General features: G+C 41.3%; 1 protein-coding gene across 1 annotated transcript in view; it reads right to left on the reverse strand.

The window, feature by feature from the left end:
• The window catches only part of AFF2 (ALF transcription elongation factor 2), a 159473-nt gene that overhangs the window by 138924 nt on the left and 278 nt on the right, over positions 1–20271 (reverse strand). The window contains 3 exon segments of the mRNA XM_070951779.1: positions 13930–14814; positions 18711–18779; positions 18781–18832. Coding sequence (XP_070807880.1) covers positions 13930–14814; positions 18711–18779; positions 18781–18832 — 1006 coding nt within the window.

The following is a 20271-nucleotide window of genomic DNA, read 5'->3' on the forward strand; positions in this document are numbered from 1 at the left end:
AAAAAATATGCTAATGGGAAGGCAAGCTTTTTGACAGTCACTTCAGTAAATCAAAAGGTCCATAACTGTGGAGGATACAAATTAAAAAAAAAAGATCATACCATATTTGGGATTTTATTTGTGACAATCATCTGCAATTGTTCAGTTTGTAAATGTCTTAGGGTCGGTGGAGATTTACGTTCTGAATTTCCGCTAGAAATGCAGCGTCAAAGGACAATGATGGTCTATATGCATTGCAGAAGTCATGGATAGCCCTCGATTTACGATCCCAACTGGAATTTTGGTCGTCAGCCCTTGCGGTCGTTAAGCAGGTCGCCACTGGACCTGACTCGAATTTACAACCGTTTTCACTAACAGACAAGTTGCCAAGGATGGGAAGGAATATATAAAGTCCTTTCCCAGAAGGTCGCATCAAGAATTTGTCTATTGGTTCTGCCAATAAAGAATTCTATTCTATTCTATTCTATTCTATTCTATTCTATTCTATTCTATTCTATTCTATTCTATTCCATTCTATATTCTATATTCTATATTCTATATTCTATATTCTATATTCTATATTCTATATTCTATATTCTATATTCTATCTATGCTATATTCTATATTCTATTCTGTTCTATATTTTATCCTATTCTATATTCTATATTCTATATACTATTTTATATTCTATTCTACTCTTTATATTCTATTCTATTCGACTCTACTCTACTTCTACTTCCATTCTACTTCTATTTCTATATTCTATTCTACTCTATTCTATTTCTAGTCTAGTCTAGTCTAGTCTACTCCATTCCATTCCATTCCATTCCATTCCATTCCATTCCATTCCATTCCATATTGTATTATTCTATTCTATTCTATTCTATTCTATTCTATTCTATTCTATTCTATTCTATTCTATTCTATTCTATTCTATTCTATTCTATTCTATTCTCCCAATTCCTAATTCAATTGTCTGCCTACAATGTGGTGATGAATTCCATTTCACATCTACCTTTGTTCTCTACCTCCATCAACACCTCCCTCAAACCAGTCCTATCAACTCCAACCTGTCCCGAAGCCAATGTATCATGTTAGTATTTCATAAGTAAGTTGAGGCATCCGTTTATCAAGGATTTTATTCCTGATTATATGTAAACAGAGATTGGATCTTTGCATACCAAACCTATCTGGGTAAAAAATAACAAGAACATGTCCTATATTTCCAATTATTATTATTATTTTGATAGGAAGCTAACTCTTCACTCTCTTAGCACTTGGTAAAAATGTTTAATTTATGTTTATGTATTCTTATTCAAAATGTTAGTTAACAGCCTGCAGGGACCCGGTAATAGGATCCTTTTCCAGTTCTTCTTTATGTTTATTAGCTACATTAATGACTGTTTCTGCAACTCTCTACAAAGGCTCATGCTAATGAACACCAATTAATTCCAAAATGATTTTAAACAAAGGGTGATGAGAATACCCAATCAACCGTAGCAGGGTAAAGAGCGAGTCAGTCACTCTGGCCTATTTTTTCTTTTCTTCCCGTGTTGCTCCTTTGCCAAAGGTTGACACCAGTATTCTTCTACCTCACCTGTACATTTCTTCGGAAAATAAGTTTTTCCGATAGACAGACACTCAAACATATGAACCCAGATCAACCTGGAGCTTCCTGATTTTGCTAAAGACAGAATCAGGAATGGGTTTCAAAAACTTTTACGGCCGGTTCTGTGCGTGTGGCTTGGTGGGCGTGGCAGGGGAAGGATACTGTAAAATCTCCATTCCCACCCCACTCCTGGGGGAAAGATATTGCAAAATCTCCATTCCCACCCCACTCTGGGGTCAGCCAGAGGTGATATTTGCCGGTTCTCTGAACTGTTCAAAATTTCTGCTACTGGTTCTTCAGAACCTGTCAGAACCTGCTGGATGATTTCACCCCTGCGTCTAAGACACTTGCAAGTTCAGAACAAGGTTCTGTGGACTTTTGGGCAGAGGAGAAACTGAATCTCTGAATCATCAGGATCATCAGAAGGTTGGGAGAGTCCCAGATTTCACGATACCTGTCCTTTATATGTAAAGACCTCCCGACTCCCCATCCCCCATCTGGGCACAAGGTTCCTGTGTTCACCCTTCTCTCTTAGGATGTTGTACATTTCTTGTGGTTCCCCCCACTTCCATGTATACGTGTATATCAGTGTTGGGTTTAAAAATTTTTTTTACTACCGGTTCTGTAGGTGTGGCTTGATGGGCGTGGCTTGGTATGCATGTCAGGGGAAGGATACTGTAAAATCTCCATTCCATCCCCAATCCAGGGGAAGGATACTGCAAAATCCCCATTTCCTCCCAATCAGCTGGGAATTGGGAGACAGAATAGATGGGGATGGGGCCAGTCAGACGTTTTACTATTGGTTCTCCGAACTACTCAAAATTTCCGCTACCGGTTCTCCAGAACTGGTCAGCACCTGCTGAAACCCACCTCTGGAAAGAATGTAAGCCGAGCCCTCCTTGCAATCCTGCCACATTATTATTATTATTTAATTATTATTATTATTAAGATGAATTATTATTAAGCACCTGAGGGCAGGGCAAGAAACTAATCAAGAAGAGAAGCAACCAAGAACTGAGGAGAAATTTCCTGACAGTGAGAACAATTAATCAGTGGAACAGCTTGCCTCCAGAAGTTGTAAATGCTCCAACACTGGAAGTTTTCAAGAAGATGTTGGATAACCATTTGTCTGAAGTGGTGTAGGGTTTCCTGCCTGAGCAGGGGGTTAGACTAGAAGACCTCCAAGGTCCCTTCCAACTTCTATTCTATTCTATTCTATTCTATTCTATTCTATTCTATTCTATTCTATTCTATTCTATTCTCTACTCTAAAATAAATAAATAAATAAATAAATAATTTTATTTCTATACCGCCCTTCTCCCGAAGGACTCAGGGCGGTGTACAGCCTATTTAAAATCACAGAAACAAAACAATAATTAAAATTTAAAATCATTAAATAGTTAGGCTCCAATTAAAAATCCCAGAAATTTAAAATACCCCAATTTAAAACGTTATGTTAATAGCCCGGCCTGGCGGAACAACAGGGTCTTCAGAGCGCAGCGAAACACCCGGAGGTCGGAGATCTTACGTATTTCCGGGGGCAGTTCATTCCACAGGGCTGGGGCTCCCACAGAGAAGGCCCTCCCCCTGGGTGTCACCAGCCGACATAACTTGGCTGATGGCACCCTGAGGAGACCCTCTCTGTGGGAGCGGACTCGTCGGTGGGAGGCTATTGGTGGCAGAAGTCGGTCTCGAAGGTACTCTACTCTACTCTACTCTACTCTACTCTACTCTACTCCTCATACCTATACACAAGAATCTAGTCAGTGTTCAGCATTAAATTGGTGTTAGATTAGACTCAAAGGAATTGATGTATTTATGGGAACGTAACTACTCTAGGCTGATTCCTCTCTTGACTCCACCACCAAGCTCTGCCTTAGAGCTCAGAAATTAGAGTTCAACAGTAGAGATTCAGACCCAGAAAACATGGACCACCAAAATCCAAGGATGCTACTTCCTGTGAGATCATCTCCAAAGCCCATGGGAGATCCTGAAGTGATCACCTTCTAATGATCCATAATGGGACAGAGTAAATGGAAGAATACAACGGGATGATCCCAAAGATGGCTTTCCAAAAGGCCATTGAGTTTCTTTCGTTTTTTTCCCCCATGAAAATGTTTTGCTTCTCATGAAGAACTGAAGGAGAGCTGGAGAAGCTTCTTGGATGAGAAGCAAAACGTTTTCAAGAAAGAAAAAAAATCCGCAAGATTGAGAATCTCCAGAGACAGAATGCAATGTGTCTCTTCTACCGTGTTTCCCCGAAAATAAGACCCTGTCTTATATTTTTGAATCCCAAAATAAGCGCTTGGCCTTATTTTCAGGGAGGTCTTATTATTTTGGGGCGTGTGGAGCAAGAGCTCCCCCCCGAGATACGGAGGATTCCAGATCTGCGTACCTTCCGTCGCACGCTTAAGACGTTTAAGACGTTCCTATTCCAGCAAGCCGGCCTGACCTAAACTTCTCCGCTTTTAAATGGGAATTTTAAATTTGGTTTTAAATTATTGGGGTTTTAAATATGGTTCAGCCAAATTTATTTAATTTGTTTTATCTCTATTTTAAATTTTGTATTTCTATGTTTTATTTTTATGGCTGTTCACCGCCCTGAGTCCTTCGGGAGTAGGGCGGTATACAAATTCAATAAAAAAAAAAAAAAAGAGGGGGCTCCTCTTGCCATCTTACCTGATTTTCAGCTCTGTCTCCCTAACCCTAACCAGAGGAAATGGCGGGGACTGGCTGCACATGTGTTTAAATATTTTTTGGGGTGGGGGCTTATTTTCAGGGAAGGCTTATTTTTGGGGGAGGGTTTATTATCCAGGGAGGTCTTATTTTCGGGGAAACATGGTATTATATATCATTCTGAGCTCTATAAGAAAGAGGCACCAAATAATACATAGGCATTCAGATCATTAATTCAACCCAACCCATGGCATCCTTTCCAAGATGTCCCTGTGTCTGCAGGTTATTATTTCTACCTGAAAAAGCTTCGTAACACCTGGTGGAGGAAAGGAAAACAAATGTTTCTTTTTAAACAATGCAAGATCTACCCCCACCCTCTTTCCCCAATAATTAAATTACATTTAGCCAGCAGCTATTATTATTCTACACCGGTCCCCCACCGAGGCAGCCACGGTGATACGATTTAAGCAGCAATCTAGGAGAGCACTTTTCATCGCCTGTGATTGTTGTGCTGAGTAAATTGGTTGCATCACGTTTGACTCTAATTTGGGTTTTTAGAACCGTTAATTTGAACTTAAGCACCTATGGAAATGTCATTATCAGGAGGTATCTGTGCTGGAACCCGGTTTGGAGTCGCTCTGTTTAAAACCAGCTGAGTATTGATAGCTCCCGTTGACATTTCTGATGCCCGATTTATCAGGCATTTATCAGGCAACGTCAAAGGGAAAAGGTTTTCCTACACACACCTGATTTGTTTTTTTATTTTTTTATTTTTTTGCAATGTAAATTTCATGGGAAACTCAATTCTGGAAGGATTTTGTTTTGTTTTTTTTAAAGTTCTCCAATCCTGAGCAAATATATGTTAAATAAGGGCAGTTCCACCAAACGGTTATTTACTCTGATTAGTCAAGTCCTTAACCACAGATGATTATGTACTATAACTTCAGTTCCCTGTAGAAAAGGAGGTAGTACGTTGATAACTCCGTTGTGCAACCTCACACTTGCACTGATGGTGTTACCTAATTGGGTAATGAAATGTCTACAAGAAAACAACCAAATTCAGAGCACCAAGGACCCCCACAGTCGTCTTCTTCCTCCTCCACTCCTCCTCTCCTCTCTCCCTCCCTCCCAGCACTGATGGTGTTACCTAGATGGGTAATGAAACATCTGTAAGAAAACAAGCCAGCTCAGAGAGCGCCAAGAACCCCACAGTTGCCTGCCGTTTTCCATGTGGGATTTTTGGAAAAAAAATAAAATAAAAATACAAACGAACTGGCAAACCAGAGAGAACGAACCCCTCAACTCCCCTATTTCACTCATCAGAACGTGAAATATACAGAGTTTTGTCTCTTTCCCATATTTCAAACCAGAGTGCTAGGAAAGTCCTTACACGACTAAAATGGATTTGCTAAGCCCCCAACCGCAATAGATGTTTCAAAAACCAAACATCGGTGGACATATCCATAGTTTATTTATGACTCCCGTGACAATCAATGCCGGGTTATGTGCTACAATGTTTGACAGATAAAAAGAATGATTTACAGAAGCCCCGTTAATTATGTATGAAAGTGGAAACGTTTCTAGCCTTTGCTAAGGCCTTGTTCATTTGTTCTTCTCAGGGCTGGTGGGGTTTTTTGGGGAGTGGGGGGGGGCAAGGACCGGATCATCGGGATGAACCATTATTTATTTATTGGTTCGATTTATATACTGCCCTTTTCCGGAGACTCAGGGCGGCTTACAATGCGTTAAGCAATAGCCTTCATACTTTTGTATATACCTGCTTAGTAGGGCTTTTTTGCCCCCCCCAAGCGGTATTCTTTTTTATACACAGTCAGCTTATTGCCCCCACAACCCAGGTCCTCATTTTACCTACCTCGAAAGGATGGAAGGCTGAGTCAACCTTGAATTATAAACGCTCCCTCTCATCTACTGTAGATGCCACTTCAATCCATTTAATCTCCACAATTTTAAGACTTGTGGATTTCTACGTCCAGAATCCCCCAGCCAGCAATGGTAACTGGGGGATTCTGGAAGTTGAAGTCCATATGTCTTAAAGTCACCAAGATTGAGAAACTCTTCCCTACCTGATAATTGAATCCAGTCGCAAGACGTCAGGACGATGTTCAAACCGAAATCAAGACATATCCAAGTTCTTAACAAGGCCATCTTGACTTCTAATCTTCCCCAGGTTGTTGTTTGTTTGTTTTTTAAATGCTGGTTAGAGGTCTCTTCCAGAATTTTGCTAGGTAATTAGTGAGAACGGGGAAAATGTGCGGGATTCTTAAACCAAACTTTTGGCATCTCTCTCTCTCTCTCTACTAGTCTTAGCCTATGTTCTTCATTAAGACGAACTGCAAAAGCACCACTTCTCACAATATTTACAAATATAAACCACATGGCCATATGTTCAGAATACAGCTTGAACATTGAGGGCTCCAGTTTGAGTTTTGGCTTCGGTGATTTTATTTAATTTTATTTGAAATATGAACCCGGCAAAAGAATTTCAGCCGAAATGCTTTTTTCCAGTCCATTATTTTTCACCCTCTGAAGTTGTGTGTGTGTGTTTTTTTTTTTAAAAAAGCAAAACTAAAAGACCTTTTTTTTTAAAAAAAAAAGGGAATGAAAGATCTACCCACGAAGAGAAAACCTCACATTTTGGCATACTGACATAAAACGAGGCATTAATTAATCTGGGTTTATTCTGTGCTTTCTCCCTCTTCTTTCCTTCCATTAAAAAAATGAAACAAAAACAATAAAGTACTTCTCCAAAATGCCCTTATTAAACTGACCGCACCGGTAAAATTTGATACATCTGATATAAAGCTGCTGGCATTTACTGCCCAGCTTGAGCTGATCAATATGGTTATCTACCTGTCAATTTTCTATACTCTTTAATCCAGAAAGAGTGCTGGCTCGTGCGCGGATAGATCTATCTCGCAGAGATAGGACTAATCAAAGCATTCTGTGATAGCAGAGTGATTTGTAAAGCATGTAACAAAAGCTTATCGTTTCCCTGTATACTGAGCCCGTCAAAATATTTTTCTTAGAAGGAACGCCAAGAGAAGCCGGCGTCCTTCATGCTTTAAGTGGGCGGCGACAAGCGAAGTAGATCTTCCATCGTTGCACAGTTGCAAACATTGGGTAGACAAGACCTGGGCATTTTAGGAGGGGGGGGTTTCCCCCGGGGCCACATTTGGCCCTTTGGCTGTCCCCGTCAGGCCCTGCTGAAATCAATCATAAATTAGAAATCAAAGGTAAATGATGTATACAAGCAATGCACTTGAATTGTTTTAATTTGGAAGGTGATTGCTATTTTTTTTCAATTTATGCCTATGTGTGCTATTTATCTATCTATCTATCTATCTATCTATCTATCTATCTATCCATCCATCCATCATCTATCTATCTATCTATCTATCTATCTATCTATCTATCTATCTATCTATCTGTCTATCATCTAGCTAGCCAGCTAACTATTACTAGCTAGCTATTAGCTAGCTAGCTAGCTAGCCATCCATCCATCCATCATCTATCTAATTATCAATCAATCCATCCATCCATCCATCCATCCACCCACCCACCCACCCATCCATCCTTACCTTAAAAGACACATGTCATCCCCATCACTTTCATTTAGAAAGCTAATAACAAACATTCTTATCCACATATCATAATCTCATCTCATAACCTTCCAATATTCAGGCTACAGAAATATGTTGGTTAGCTACGTCTTCCTGTGTACAAAACAGAAACCATGATCAAAACCACAATCTATCTCTCATCATATATTTATCATCTGTCTGTCTGTCTGTCTGTCTGTCTGTCTGTCTGTCTGTCTGTCTGTCTGTCTATTCTCTGTCTATCATCATCTATCACCTATCTATGGATGAGAAACCAGAGTGATCTGTTTGTCATCTGTCTGCCTGTCTGTCTGTCTGTCTGTCCTCTGTCTATCATCATCTATCACCTACAGTATCTCTGGATAAGAAACCAGAGTGATCTGTTTGTCATCTGTCTGTCTGTCTGTCTAATTTATACAACAGCCCATATTGCAATGCAATTTAAACTCTGGTGTGTATTCAAGGATGTAGATTGAGAATTAAGTTGCAGTGACAAGGTAGAACGGATCCTGGATGAAAAGCATTGCAATCTTTTCTTTGAATCAGGGGGTCCTATGTTGAACTTCTCTGCAGATGCTTAACACACATTTGAGGGGCTGCCACAGAGAGGAGGAAGGGGGTCAAGCTATTTTCCAAAGCACCTGAAGGCCAGGCAAGGAATAATGAATGCAAACTGAACAAGGAGAGATTCAACCTGGAAATAAGGAGAAATTTTCTGACAATGAGAGCCACCAAACCATGGAACAAAAGTTGCCTTCAGAAGTTGTGGGAGCTTCATCACTGGAGGCTTTCGAGAAGAGATTGGACTGCCATTTGTCAGAAATGATGTAGGGCCTCCTGCTTGAATGGGGGGTTGGACTAGATGACCTATAAGGTCCCTTCCAACTCTGTTAATCTGTATTTTTCAAATCTATTTACCGCATGGATCTATTTTCTTCCTCTGTTCAAGGGATCTGGGATCCAGCCCATGATACTGTCATTAACCTCAGTTATACCCATGCAGGGAACACCCTTCAACACTCTGTTCCGACTTCAATTTTCATGTTCAATTTTTTTTTAATGGGTCTGGGATTTTATTATTGTTTTTTGTAATAGACAAGTGGAGCAAACAGTTCCTTCTGCTTTTGCAATCTCATTATTTCCTTTGCATGCAATTATTTCCTTGCCAAACAATAGCAGTGACAAATTGACACAGAATCCTGCAGCAGATTTTTCACCCAAGGTAAAAATAAACAGAAACATCTGTATGGCAATCGCGTACGAAGCTACGTTCATTAACAAATACATTTTTCTAATAAAACCGCCATCTGCAAGTAACCCTCAGCCTCGACTTGATAGAAATAGGCCTCTTCCCCGCCCCCACCAAATTTTCCGAGGCTGTTCCCAGAACGTTTTCCAAACTTTCCTGCAAAACACATCTGTCTTCGTTGTTCTTTGGAATGTGAACAAATAATGGTGACGGATTTCCCCCACCCCTTCGCCTTCTCCTTTAAATCCATCAGACAAATTACAGACTCAAAACAATCATTTCCAGAGGTGATAGGAGAGCTGACGTCAGCTAGGAGACACCTGTGGAATATACCTTTGCTTATATTTAAATATATATATATATATTGTTGGCACTGAAACCAAGATTTGAGGAATTCTGGATCAGTTCTATTGTTTTGTTCCACTTTTGATCCGCCAATGATCTCTCAAAAGCTAAATACCTCCTCCCCCACCTCTCCGGATTCACTTTGGACCAGGTATTGAGAGGCAGTTTGGTTTAGTGGTTAAGCCAGATTGTGAGTTCTAATCCTGCCTTCGGTTAGGGTTAGCGTTAAGGTTAGGCATGAAAGCTAGCTGGGTGACTTTGGGCCAATCACCAGGAGATGGTGAGTTCTAGCCACACCTTAGCCTTGTGGGGACAATAGAAGGAGGATATGTTTGCTGCCATGAGTTATTTGTAAAAATGATGGAATGGAATGGAATGGAATGGAATGGAAGAGAAGGGAAGGGAAGGGAAGGGAAGGGGAAAAAAGGGAAGGAAGGGAAAAAGAGAGAGAAGGAGTGAGGAAAGGAAAGGAAAGAAGAGAGGGAGGGAGAGAGGGAAGGGAAAGGAAAGGAAAGAAAGGGAAGAAGAGAGAGAGGGAGAGAGGGAAGGGAAAGGAAGAAGAGAGAGAGGGAGAGAGGGAAGGGAAGGGAAGAAGAGAGGGAGGGAGAGAGGGAAGGGAAGGGAAGGGAAGGGAAGAGGAGAGGAGAGGAGAAGGGAAGGGAAGGGAAGGGAAGGGAAGGGAAGGGAAGAGAAGAGAAGAGAAGAGAAGAGAAGAGAAGAGAAGAGAAGAGAAGAGAAGAGAAGAGAAGAGAAAATCTGGGCAGATGTGAGGAAAAACTAGGATTTGCCCCACAGCAATCCAATTTCCAAGGGAAAAAATCTATCTACACCTTGGCAAGTTTTTATTTGTTTGGTCCTAGGATGGAAAAAGAATTGTGTATGTTGACCTCTGAGCTTAACCATCAGGGATCCTTCAGCAACCCTTGGAATTGTTCAAATATTTGCTAACCAAGGCAGGATTGGAGGGCAATCCCATCGAATGGGGGAATTAAATTCCCGCATCAAAATAGTGATTGGAATCACCAAATCAAAACCAACCCCCTCTGAGCGCATTCGAAAGGATGAGAAGTTTCTGCCCAGATCCCAAAAGAGCATTCCCCAAATCAGAATGGAATCATGCATTAACTGTCCCCTAAAGATCCTCCAGTGGGAGTTGTTCGTGAGTAAATATACACCAGGTCGGTTCTCGGTTTCTCCTCCACAGATCTGCAAAACGTTGCTATATTTCACATGGCTTCATATATTCCCACCCCCACCCCCCAAGTTGTCTATTCATTCATTATTTCTAATACCATTCATCTCATAAATCCTATTTTTTGCCTTCACAACAACAACAACAGAAACAACAAAAAAAGAAATGCTCTCTTTAATTAGAAAGCCAAACGCACTGATTGCCAACAAAGCCTCTTTGGATTACACAAGAAGACTAAGATATAGTGTACAGCCCAACACACACACACACACACAGAGAGACAGACACACACACAGAGAGAAAAGACTGTGCAAAACTAACCAACGACCTCCACCAGCACAATCTTCCTTTTAGCTGATAGGTTGCCAAACGGGAAGCAGATAGCAAGGTGTTTTTGGACATTCGCGTAGGTCAATTTTTGAAAGCCTGTGCAGACTGACACATAATATCTCAAGCTCCTTAAGCATCTGTAATCCCTTGTCTTTATTTTATTTTTTTTCAGAGAGGCAACACCTTGACTTAAGGTCAAACACCCGCGATATTTGCAAATGGAAAGAAACGCGCCTTCGTAACACCCTGGTTCACCATTAATTCTCCAGCTGTCCACTATCACACGTAGTTCTTACCTTTCGGTGGTAAACAGGGTATTCTTTGGTTCTGTGAGAACATTTTGATTCCCCGTGGATCTAAAGCCAAAACCAACGTCTTGGATTCTGCCACAGCCTATATTACAAATGATTTTAAGTCTATCCTTTTGCTTTGGGCCACATCTGTTCTCCCCACTTTTCTTTCTTGCAAACGCTCAGAACGAGGTTCTGAAAAGTCATGCTGGCTATGAATCACGAGAGTTAGGGAAAAGAAAATCAGTTTGAAGAGCAAAGAAATCACCACAAAGAGTCCCGTTGAGCACCTCAGTCCTTGCTAAGTTGACTCAACTTCCAATGATCCAACGTCGTGCCAAAAGGGCACGCGATTTTATTCCATGGAAAGGCCACAGTGACTCCATCTGGATCAAGGCCACAACATGCGAGGATAGCTGTGGGTGTGTAGGTGTTTTGTATACCACCCGACCCGACAAAGACGCTTGTGTTATTCTTTTTAAGAAAACTGCCATGAGTGCCAACAGAGGACTTAAGGGACTCGTTTCTGTGCAAGAAGGACAGCGGATTGTCTAGGGAGGCTCTTGGCCATGGTTGCCCCAAAGAGACTTTCTTCAAAAGGCAACTGGACTTTGTTTTCCCCTTGAAGACGTTTTGCTTCTCATCCAAGGAGCTTCTTGAGTTCTAAAGGAGAATTGAAGAAGCTTCTTGGGTGAGAAATGAGACGTCTTCACAGCGCAGCAGTGGGTAGTGCATCAAGTAGGTATCGCAGCGAGGTCAAATCAAGATTTGTATTGACTGTTTCCCTATGACTATCATTAAGTGTTGTACCTTATGATTCTTGACAAATGTACCTTTTATGTACACCGAGAGCGTATGCACCAAGACAAATTCCTTGTGTGTCCAATCCCACTTGGCCAATGAAGAATTCTATTCTATTCTATTCTATTCTATTCTATTCTATTCTATTCTATTCTATTCTATTCTATTCTATTCTATTCTATTCTATTCTATTCTATTCTATTCTTTGTATCATATTGTATCGTATTGTATTGTATTGTATTGTATTGTATTGTATTGTATTGTATTGTATTGTATTGTATTCTATTCTATTCTATTCTATTCTATTCTATTCTATTCTATTCTATTCTATTCTATTCTATTCTATTCTATTCTATTCCATTCCATTCCATTCCATTCCATTCCATTCCATTCCATTCTATCATTGTATTGTATTGTATTGTATTGTATTGTATTGTATTGTATTGTATTGTATTGTATTGTATTGTATTCTATTCTATTCTATTCTATTCTATTCTATTCTATTCTATTCTATTCTATTCTTTGTATTGTATTGTATTGTATTGTATTGTATTGTATTGTATTGTATTGTATTCTATTCTATTCTATTCTATTCTATTCTATTCTTTGTATTTTATTGTATTGTATTGTATTGTATTGTATTGTATTGTATTCTATTCTATTCTATTCTATTCTATTCTATTCTATTCTTTGTATTGTATTGTATTGTATTGTATTGTATTGTATTGTATTGTATTGTATTGTATTGTATTGTATTCTATTCTATTCTATTCTATTCTATTCTATTCTATTCTATTCTTTGTATTGTATTGTATTGTATTGTATTGTATTGTATTGTATTGTATTCTATTCTATTGTATTCTATTGTATTCTATTGTATTCTATTGTATTCTATTCTATTCTTTGTATTGTATTGTATTCTATTCTATTCTATTCCCTCCTATATTTATTCTATTCTATTCTATTCTATTCTATTCTATTCTATTCTATTCTATTCTATTCTATTCTATTCCATTCCATTCCATTCCATTCCATTCCATTCCATTCCATTCCATTCCATTCCATTCCATTCTATTCTATTCTATTCTATTCTATTCTATTCTATTCTATTCTATTCTATTCTATTCTATTCTATTCTATTCTATTCATACACTGAGTAAGTATTACTACATTATCATATATTGTATATACTCAATCATTGAGTATATACCTACCATGGTAACAATAGCATTGAGTATATACTAAATGCTGTTATTATTATTAATTATTATTAATTAATTATTAATTATTATCTATGACTGGAGAGCCATTTTTCTGAAATGGTATAGGGTCTCCTGCTTGAGCAGAGGGCTGGACTAGAAGGCCTCCAAGGTCCTTGTATTCTAAAAACAAAGTCCAGTTGCCTTTTGAGAAAAAAAAAACACCTTTGGTATAAAGACAGCTGGTAAGACAAAACAAACCAGAGACTGGACAAACCCACCAATACATTGGCAATAAATCAATAAAAACAGGAAATGTGTTTTCCACTTGGCTTTGTCCTATAAAGCCAATGCAAAAGAAAAAATGCAAAAGATGATATATCGGAAAGACAAGAGTACCAGGAAAAAGAGAAAGAGAGAGAGGAGAGAGAGGGAGGGAGAGAGGGAGAGAGAGAGAGGAGGGAGAGAGAGAGGAGGGAGAGAGAAAGGGAGAGAGGAGAGAGAGAAGGAGGGAGAAAGGAAGGAGGGAGAGGGGGAGAGAGAGAGAGGAGGGAAAGAAAGAGGAGGGAGGGAGGGAGAGAGAGAGAGAGAGAGAGCGGGAAAAAAGAAGGAAAGAAAGAAAGAAAAGCTAACACTTACTTCATTCATTTGAGGAATGGTAAGCTTTGGTAGTTTATTCTTAGAACTGGATCCGGTGGTTTTCCCTTCCAGTAGACTTCCAAAGGATTGGTTTCCATAGACCCCCTCAGTTTCTATGGGTGGTTTTAATTCTGGGGAGTCATTCGGGACTTGATCCTGGCCATCCATGGGCCTAACGTAAGCGGTGGGCTTCTGCTGGATCATACTGCTTTTACAGTGGAGTCCAGGAGGAAAGTTCTGGTTGGAAAGATTGTTAGCGGCGGATAGCAAAGATGTAGAAGGAAGAGGAGATCCGTGACTCAGAAAATCAAGATCCACCGGAGACTTCGAGTGGGTAGTTTCTTTGTAGGAGTGCTCGGCCGCAGTGGATTTGGAGTGATTGTGCCTCCTTGAATGTGAAGATGAAGGTGGGGTGTTGAGTTCCTCCCCTCCTCCAGTTTTCTGTGGCTCATTCTGGCAGGGATAAAGGTCCTCATATCGGCCTTGGGTTGGCTCATGAGAAGAGCTATGTTTGGTCCGATTGGGCTGGCTACTGGCTTGGTTCGACTGGCCACCGCTAGAGCTGTGGTTGCTACGGGACCACTCCGTCCTGGATTTCCTGCTGCTCTGGTGGCCATTCAGCAAACTTGGATTGGACAACAGGGAAGATGGGGGAGGCATAGCCGTTGAGGTGTTCCCACCCATCTGGTGGGGCGCGACCATCCGGTTCCTTTGCTCGGGGAAAAAGCTCGGCTCATTTTTGTCTACTGGGGTTTGCGGCACAGGATTCTTTGGGATGCCGACAAGGTGGCTCTGGTTAGAATGGTTGGTGAGCAGGTCCTTCATCTCATCGTAGTTCCCCAAAGTGTTCTGCACACGGTTGGCAAGAGCGTCACCTTTGCTGGTCTAAAACATCAAAAGAAACCAAGGTTAAGAAAGGTGAGCCACGAACAGAGATGGGGCAAAGCAAGAAAGGAGAAGATCTGACTTTTCTCAGTCCATAATATCTTAAATTGAGGTTGCCCACCCTTGGCAACTTTAAGATTTGGGGACTTCAACTCCTAGAAGTCCCCAGGCGGTCCTTCACGCATCTGCACACTGCAGGCACTACCGCACAGTGCTGAAAAAGAAGGCTTAAGAAACCTTTTCTAAGGTAAGTAGAACAGTGAGGGGCGGGGGAACAGCTGTGCCGCACAATTTAGATTCGTTAGATTCTAGCGAAGCTAAACTGTGCGGCACAGCTGGTCGTCGGAAATACCAATTCGTCCAAATTTGTAGCATTTTTTTACTACTGGTTCACCCGAACCGGTAGATTTTATTACTACCGATTCGGGCGAACCGGTCCGAACCAGTAATGTTTCACCCCTGGACTTGATGTTTAAACATGGAGACGTCACTCATTGAACATGCCATTTTGGCCCCAGCTTCAACCAGCCAATCAGCCTGAAATAGGTGAAATGATCACCTATTTCCCAACAGGTAAGGGCTGCCTACCAGCTCACCAAGAACCTTTGAGTTATCAACTAAGAAGGAAGAGACAATTGCCGGGAAACGGTACAGAGCGCTCTATTCTGTAAAAACAGTGGGGGGTCAAAGTAATTGCCAACCAACTTATGCTACCGCATTGTGATGAATAACAGTTTCAAGTGTCCTTTTTTTGTATTGTTCTGAGTTGCCCCGGACTACTAAAGATTTGATTCTGGGTGCTTTTTTTTTTGGCCTGCGTCCAGCTTGGTTACTTCATAATTTCTTTCAAAATGAGCATTCAGGAGAGCTTTTTTTAAAAAAAAAAGAATCAAAGAGGAGATATAAATACAGTTGTCAGCTGTATTTGCAAAATTCAGTCGCCTTTATTTTCTGGAACCACACAGCATGTGTTTTTGCAAATCAATGATTCACAGTTACTTTCTGTAAAGCACGGCAATTATTAGGCAAATTCTGACTCATTTTTGGCATTATTGTGTTTTCATCCTCTGTGTACTTCTTACTCAATTGCCTGGATTTTATCTGTGGCTTCTCTCTTTTTTTTTCCCCCCTCTCCTTTTCTGAAAGGCCATTTAAAAGATGGGACGTTGGTCTACGGATTATACCTGTAGTACAGGGTGAGTGTTCAGATGAGCAAGGAAACTACATCTGAGCAATTGGTAGAACTATGATGGTTAAAGAAAGCTGATTGTTTACCAGAAGAGTTCTGAGAGTTGGTGGAAGGAAAAAGGAAACCAGCCTTCCAAAACTATTTGATACCATCAGATAAATAGGTTCCTACAAGTACGATCCAAATATATCTTATGCATGTTTATTTGTCCTTGTAAACAAGGAACACAAGATAATTAGACGCAAAGGTGGTTTTTTTCAGGCGGCAACTGGACTTTTCTTGTTTTTTTCTTTTGAAGGCGTTTCGCTTCTCATCCAAGAAGCTTCTTCAGCTCTGACTGGACGGTGGGGAATGGAAAGATTTCTATTCCTTGCAGGCAGCTACTCATTTGCATCCACTTGAAGGTTTATCTATGTCCTCAGGGTCACCTGAGTAGCGCTCCTGGTTCCTGTAGTCTGCAATTTTTCCTCTCTGGAAATCCATTCCTACTCCCACCCCATTCCGAGGGTGTCCATCCCAAATTGTATAGCTAAAAGTCTGTAGTCATGGATAAGAAGGGAAACATCTTCAAAGAAAAAAAACAGAAAGTCCAGTTGCCTCTTGAAAAAAGACTTCTGGGACAACCAAGACCTGGATGACTGAGAATCTCCATATACAGTGGGCCGTAAAGCAATATGAAGCGGTATACAAATCTAAGTGCTATTGCTATTGCTATCTTCTCTCAAGATGCTGGAGAATAATGCCTAGTTGCGGATCTTGTAAAACGATTCAACCCCTTTTGGGCTTCTGGTGAGGATTCATGGAGAACTAGATGTCCCTCAAGGAGTTTTGTGATGGAGATCAGCAGCTGGACAGTAATCTCTGGCCAACGCTATCTCTCCAGATAAAGGAGAGATGCTGAGATTGCCCATCTGCACTCCGGATAGCTGCTCCTCATAAGTAGACTACAAGAACTGAGGTTTCTGTAGTCGGTTCATGAGTTGCATGAAAAAAAAAAAAACACACCACTGCTTTGCTTGGTCTCAACTCGGATGTTCATCAGGATGATTAGAAAATCCTTTTGTTTGGAGTTGTATATTTTATTTTATTTTTTATTTTGATTTATATGCCGCCCTTCTCCGGAAACTCAGGGCGGCTTACAGTGCGTTAAGCAATAGCCTTCATACTTTTGTAGATTTTATACAAAGTCAGCTTATTGCCCCCACAAACCGGGTCCTCATTTTACCTACCTTAGAAAGGATGGAAGGCTGAGTCAACCTTGAACCTGGTGAGAATTGAACTTGCAGTAATTGCAGGCAGCTGGAAGCTATATACTACCTTTTAACAGTAGCATTAGTCTGCTGCGCCACTCAGGCTCTTATTGTTTGCACCGCAATGTTTCTGTTGGAGTATAAAGTTTTGGAAAGGAGATGATGGGAGTGGATTGGAGGTGGAAACATGATATCTGTATGTCATTTAAAAAAAGAAAGAAAGAAATGCTTCCTTTCTAAATATTTGGAAACTATTTAGCAATTTAATCAATTGTGTAGAGCGAAGACTCATACTGTATGAAGAAACAGTGTTTTCTTTGGTGTATATGGGTGGTTGTATTTCTTTTTTTGTTAAAAAAAGAAAAGCTTAAGGAGGACATTTTGGGGGGCCAAAAAAAGGACGTCCCATTTCAGCCAAGAATCAAGTCTTTGTAGTGAGCCCACCTTCGTCAACCCAACGCACAATGAACAATGACCCAACCCAGCTTTGACACACTCCCCCTCCTCACTTAACACAAGGAGAACTCATTGTGTCAAGGGAAGTGGGGTAGGGAGTGAGGAGTTGGGAGGCCAAACACTCGTTCGCTTGTTCTTCTCTTCTCCTCTCCAGCTGGCCTTGCAGAAATGCTGAGGCAGCACTTGTGCAAAAGAGGCTGGACAGGTGGTTTGCGACTCAGGACCTTCTTCTCTGAAGAACCTCATTACCTTTGCAGGTTTTCAACTGACTGGGCTTTCTGGAAAGAGGAAAGAAATGGGAAAGCGTCCAATTTAGCCTGGCGGCATCATTGCTATCATAAAGGACAAGAGGAAAGAAGAAGCAGGGCCGAATCTTTATCCGATGTAGAGCAAACTACATGAAGGTTTGGTTCCAGGGGTGGGCTCCGAAGACTTTCCTAGAGCCTCCAAGAGGGTGAAAACGGCCTCCCCAGACTCCGGAGGCCCTCTGGAGGCTGGAAACAGGATCAGACATAAGTCACTTTTTTCAGTATCGTTGTAATGTCAAAACGTTGCTACACAAATGGTTGTAACTTCAAGGACTGCCTGTAATTTAGGCAGTGTTTCTCAACCTTGGCAGCTTTCAGATGTGTGGGCGCCAGCTCTCAAAATTCACCAGAGTTGAAGTCCACACACCTCAAGGTTGACACAAGGTTGACAAAAATACTGATGTATACAGAGGGCAGGATATTATTATCTAATAATGTGAATGTGAACATAGACATAAGGCTGGTCTCTTGAAATCTTCCCATTTTTCTCAGCTCACGTACTCATCATGGATGTCCAACATCATTGAAGACCTCAAGTTGGAGAAAGCAATCTCTCAACAGCCACCTTTGCCTGTTCCTTGCAGGATGATCTTCCCCATGGGGGCTGAGGTGCAAGGAACACGTAGAAGAAGGAAGAAGTTGCTTGTGCAACTCAATGAATGTCAAACTTGTCAACTCCCAGCGTTGACTTACCTTGTACGGTTCTCCAAAGAGATTAAAGCCAGATGCAAAGAGGTCTTCATCTTGCTGGATTTCTTGATTTTCTCCGCTCCCATTCCTTCCTCTTAAGGGCGTTCCGATCTTGTTCATAGTGACTGCAATTTTTTTTTTTTTAAAAAGAGATAAATAAGCATTTACTTAAAAAATAAGAAAATGTCTGTTCGCTCTTAAAACTGTAAAGAAAGAAAGCAGTCCATGAAAGATTTTGAATGTTTGAGAAATTTAAAGATAAGAGCAGTCTGATTCTAGAAGGCTTCCACACACACACACACACACACACACCACAAATAAGAAAACAAAAATAATGGCCCAATAGTTTTCCAACTCAGATGTCCGTCTTAGTGCCATTAGAATATCCTCAAATTATTTATTGCAGCCATTGGGAAAATGTGGAGGTTGCACTGCAACTCGACTCTCTTCTTGTGTCGCTCAACGCACTGAGCCAAATTCAACGTGGAGGTCTAGAAGTTCACTGCCTCTCGTGCTGTTTATGCTGGCGACATTTCTCAGGTTATCCAAGGCTGAAATGCTCTGCCAAGTCTTTTTACTCCTTCCCTTCCTTCTAAGGAAAGACACAGAGAATCAGGGATAAGGAGGAATGGCCAACTGTTGTGGTTCGCCAGCAGCCTGTGGAGCTGGCAGCGGAGTCGGACAGCGATGAGGCTGAGGAAGAACATGGGCCGGTCCTGGAGGCTGGGGGAAGGCCCAGATGAGGGCTCTGTGTCGGAGGCAGAGATGGGGCCAGGATCATCAGGGAGTAAGGTGTGGACTCCAGAGGCTGACAGTAGAGAGGAAGAGGAACAGGAGGAGCCTGTTCCTAGTGCACATATGAGAAGAGCTGTCAGAAGGCAAGAGCAGCTAAAGCAAAGAGGACGACTCGGGAGTAAGGCCAGGAGATGATTGGCCCCTCCCATAAGGCTTAAAAGACCAACAACGGCTCTTCGCCTCTTTGTCGGAAAATAATGTTGATAGACTTGTTCTTGTCTTGTTGCACTTATCCCTGGTCGGTGTCTTCTGCTTCTGAATTTTTGCCAAGAGACGCCTTTGGCAGTTTGCTTAATTATACCAAGGTTGGTGATTAGACTGAAGAATTTGTGTTATGAAGAGTTATGAAGCCCCACAAAGTTCAGAAACAGGAGACGCTGACTGGAAAACAGATTTAGCAATGTTGCTTTCCTACAAAGAGCCCAAGAGCCTTTGCTGCTCTTTTAAGCCTTATGGGAAGAGCCAATCATCTCCTGGCCTTACTCCAGAGTCATCCTTTTTGCTTTAGCTGCTCTTGCCTTCTGACAGCTCTGCTCATGTGTGCACTAGGAACAGGCTCCTCCTGTTCCTCTGCCTCTCTGCTGTCCGACTCTGGAGGCTCTGGAGTCTGTACATCACTCCCAGATGGCCATGGCCCCATTTCTGCCTCCGACGCAGAGGCCTCGTCCAGGCCTTTCGCAGACTCCAGGACTGGCCCATGGTCCTCCCCAGCCTCCTCACTGTCCAAGTCTGCTGCTAGGTCCGCGGGCTGCTGGCAGACCACAACATT

Source organism: Pituophis catenifer, unplaced genomic scaffold (genome assembly GCF_029215685.1).
Source record: "Pituophis catenifer annectens isolate HBS135680 unplaced genomic scaffold, rPitCat1.0.hap2 SCAF_11, whole genome shotgun sequence".
In the NCBI taxonomy this organism is placed as follows: Eukaryota; Metazoa; Chordata; class Lepidosauria; order Squamata; family Colubridae; genus Pituophis; species Pituophis catenifer.